Source organism: Silurus meridionalis, chromosome 10 (genome assembly GCF_014805685.1).
Source record: "Silurus meridionalis isolate SWU-2019-XX chromosome 10, ASM1480568v1, whole genome shotgun sequence".
Lineage (NCBI taxonomy): Eukaryota > Metazoa > Chordata > Actinopteri > Siluriformes > Siluridae > Silurus > Silurus meridionalis.
Genome location: NC_060893.1, coordinates 28,051,863 through 28,054,362, shown reverse-complemented (window position 1 = coordinate 28,054,362; position 2,500 = coordinate 28,051,863). Strand labels below are relative to the sequence as shown.

The 2,500-nt window shown below is 47.0% G+C and overlaps 1 protein-coding gene across 1 annotated transcript in view; it reads left to right on the top strand.

The window, feature by feature from the left end:
- Positions 1 to 159: 159 nt before the first annotated feature.
- The window catches only part of akap9 (A kinase (PRKA) anchor protein 9), a 127,697-nt gene continuing 125,356 nt past the window's right edge, over positions 160 to 2,500 (top strand). The window contains 1 exon segment of the mRNA XM_046858757.1: positions 160 to 464. Within this exon segment, the coding sequence (XP_046714713.1) occupies positions 417 to 464 (48 nt within the window). The 5' untranslated portion in view covers positions 160 to 416.

Sequence of the window (2,500 nt, the reverse complement as noted above, 5' to 3'; positions counted from 1 at the left end):
CCACACCACTAATAATCATGTATCCTCATTAGCATAATACATGTTATATTTCAGTAACATTTGATTTATTTCGACAGAAAAATTTAATTGATACATCTTATTCATCACACACACGCACGCGCGCGCGCGGGCACGTTTATGTTTATTTCACATAAATATGGTTCACGCTCTGCGTGGTGACGTCACGCGCCTGCGTGATGACGCAAGCACGCGCCGTAAGTGTACGTGTAAAAACATGGCGGCTGCAGTAGTTGGCAGTTGTCACTGAGCAGCCTGATCATCCGGCGGGTCCTGCGGCACGCTGACCCGGGACTGCGTCCTCTCCTCCGGCCAGAGTTCAGAGTGAAGCCGCTGCTGTTTATCTGAGACTCGTATGAAGTGATTCTCTCTCGTGTTTAGGCTCCGAAGGCGCAGAGATGGAGGATGAGGAGCGGCGGAAGAAACTGGAGGCCGGGAAAGCCAAGGTAAGATCTGCTGTGGTTCAAACCGTAACCAGGATTTAATCCACTGGCTTTATTCCTGATCCTTGTCCGAGTATCGGGGGTCAGGGGTCAGGGTCATCTCCCCCTGATCTCCCCCTGATCTCCTCCTGATCTCCTCCTGATCTCCCCCTGATCTCCCCCTGACAGTGCAGGTTTCCTCCTCAGCTGGAACTGCTGCATACCTGAAATCAGTCACATTTTTACTCCTGTGAACTTCAACACTCTTAAAGAGCTGAAGCAGAACTTACCCAGAACCAGACCCTCACTGTCCTCTCTCTCTCTCTCTCACACACACACTCACTCTCTATTTACTCACTCGCTGTCTGTCTCTCTTTCTCTCAATGACACACTGCACACTCTCTCACTCACTCACTCACACACTCTCTCACTCACTCACTCACACACTCTCTCACTCACACACTCTCTCACTCACACACTCTCTCACTCACTCACTCACACACTCTCTCACTCACACACTCTCTCACTCACTCACTCACACACTCTCACTCACACACTCTCTCACTCACACACTCTCTCACTCACACACTCTCACTCACACACTCACTCACTCTTGCTCTCCCTCTCTCTCTCTCTTTCACACACACACACTCACTCTCTCTATTTACTCACTCTCACTGTCTCACTCACTCTCGCTCTCTCTCTCTCTCTCTCTCTCTCTCTCTCTCTCGTGCTGTCTGTCTCTTTTTCTCGCTCTCTCTTGCTGAGTGTAGAGGTGTGTGTGTGTGTGTGTGTGTGTGTGTCAAATCAAATTTTATTTATCACATACACATACATACAGGGTACGACATGCAGTGAAATGCTTATTATGGCGGTCCGGCATGAGGGAATAGGATGGGGTGAAAAAAAAATAAAACAAAGAAAAAGAAGGCAGATAAATAAAGTATAAAACCATAGAAAATAAATATATAAAGATATAAAGAATATATATATCTTTATCTTATATTTTATTTTATATAGTTTTTATATATATATTTATATTTATTTTATGTAGTTTTATACTTTATTTATCTGCCTTCTTTTTCTTTGTTTTATTTTTCTTCCCATCCTTATGGCAGTAAACAGTGAAACAGTAAACAATAAACAATTTAAGGTGTAAAGTGTCCGTGTGCGGTATGGTGTGGTGTAAAGTGTCCGTGTGCGGTATGGTGTGGTGTAAAGTGTCCGTGTGTATGGTGTGGTGTAAAGTGTCCGTGCGGTATGGTGTGGTAAAGTGTCCGTGTGCGTATGGTGTGGTGTAAAGTGTCCGTGTGCGGTATGGTGTGGTGTAAAGTGTCCGTGTGCGGTATGGTGTGGTGTAAAGTGTCCGTGTGCGGTATGGTGTGGTGTAAAGTGTCCGTGTGCGGTATGGTGTGGTGTAAAGTGTCCGTGTGCGGTATGGTGTGGTGTAAATATAAAGTGCACTGTGCTGTGCGAGTCCAGAGTTTAAAGTGTCGTGGTGCGAAAGGTGAGATATGTATAGAGAAGAGGTGTGATGATAGAGAGAGTGGACCAGCTTTTAGATCCTGGGTGTTTCCGGGTTTAAACACTGAATGGCCTGCGGGAAGAAGCTCCTCCTCATTCTCTCTGTGTTCGCTTTCAGGGAGCGGAAGCGTTTCCCTGAACACAACAGAGAAAAGAGTCCATTGTTGGGATGGCTGAGGTCCTTCACAATCTTCCTGGCTCTGGTCCTGCACCGTGTGCTGTAGATGTCATGCAGGTTAGGTAGCTTGGTGTGGATGGTACGTTCAGCTGAACGCACCACCCTCTGGAGGGCTCGCCTGTCCTGCATGGTGCTGTTCCCGAACCAGGAAGTGATGCTACCTGTCAGAACGCTCTCAATGGTGCAGGTGTAAAAAGTCTTAAGCACCTGAGAGGGTAGTTTAATGTCCCTTAAGCGTCTCAGGTGGTACAGATGCTGCCGGGCCTTCTTCACCAGGGTGTTGGTGTGACAGGACCAAGACAGGTCCTGTGTGATGTGAACACCTAGGTACCGAAAACTGTCCACTCTTTCCACTGGA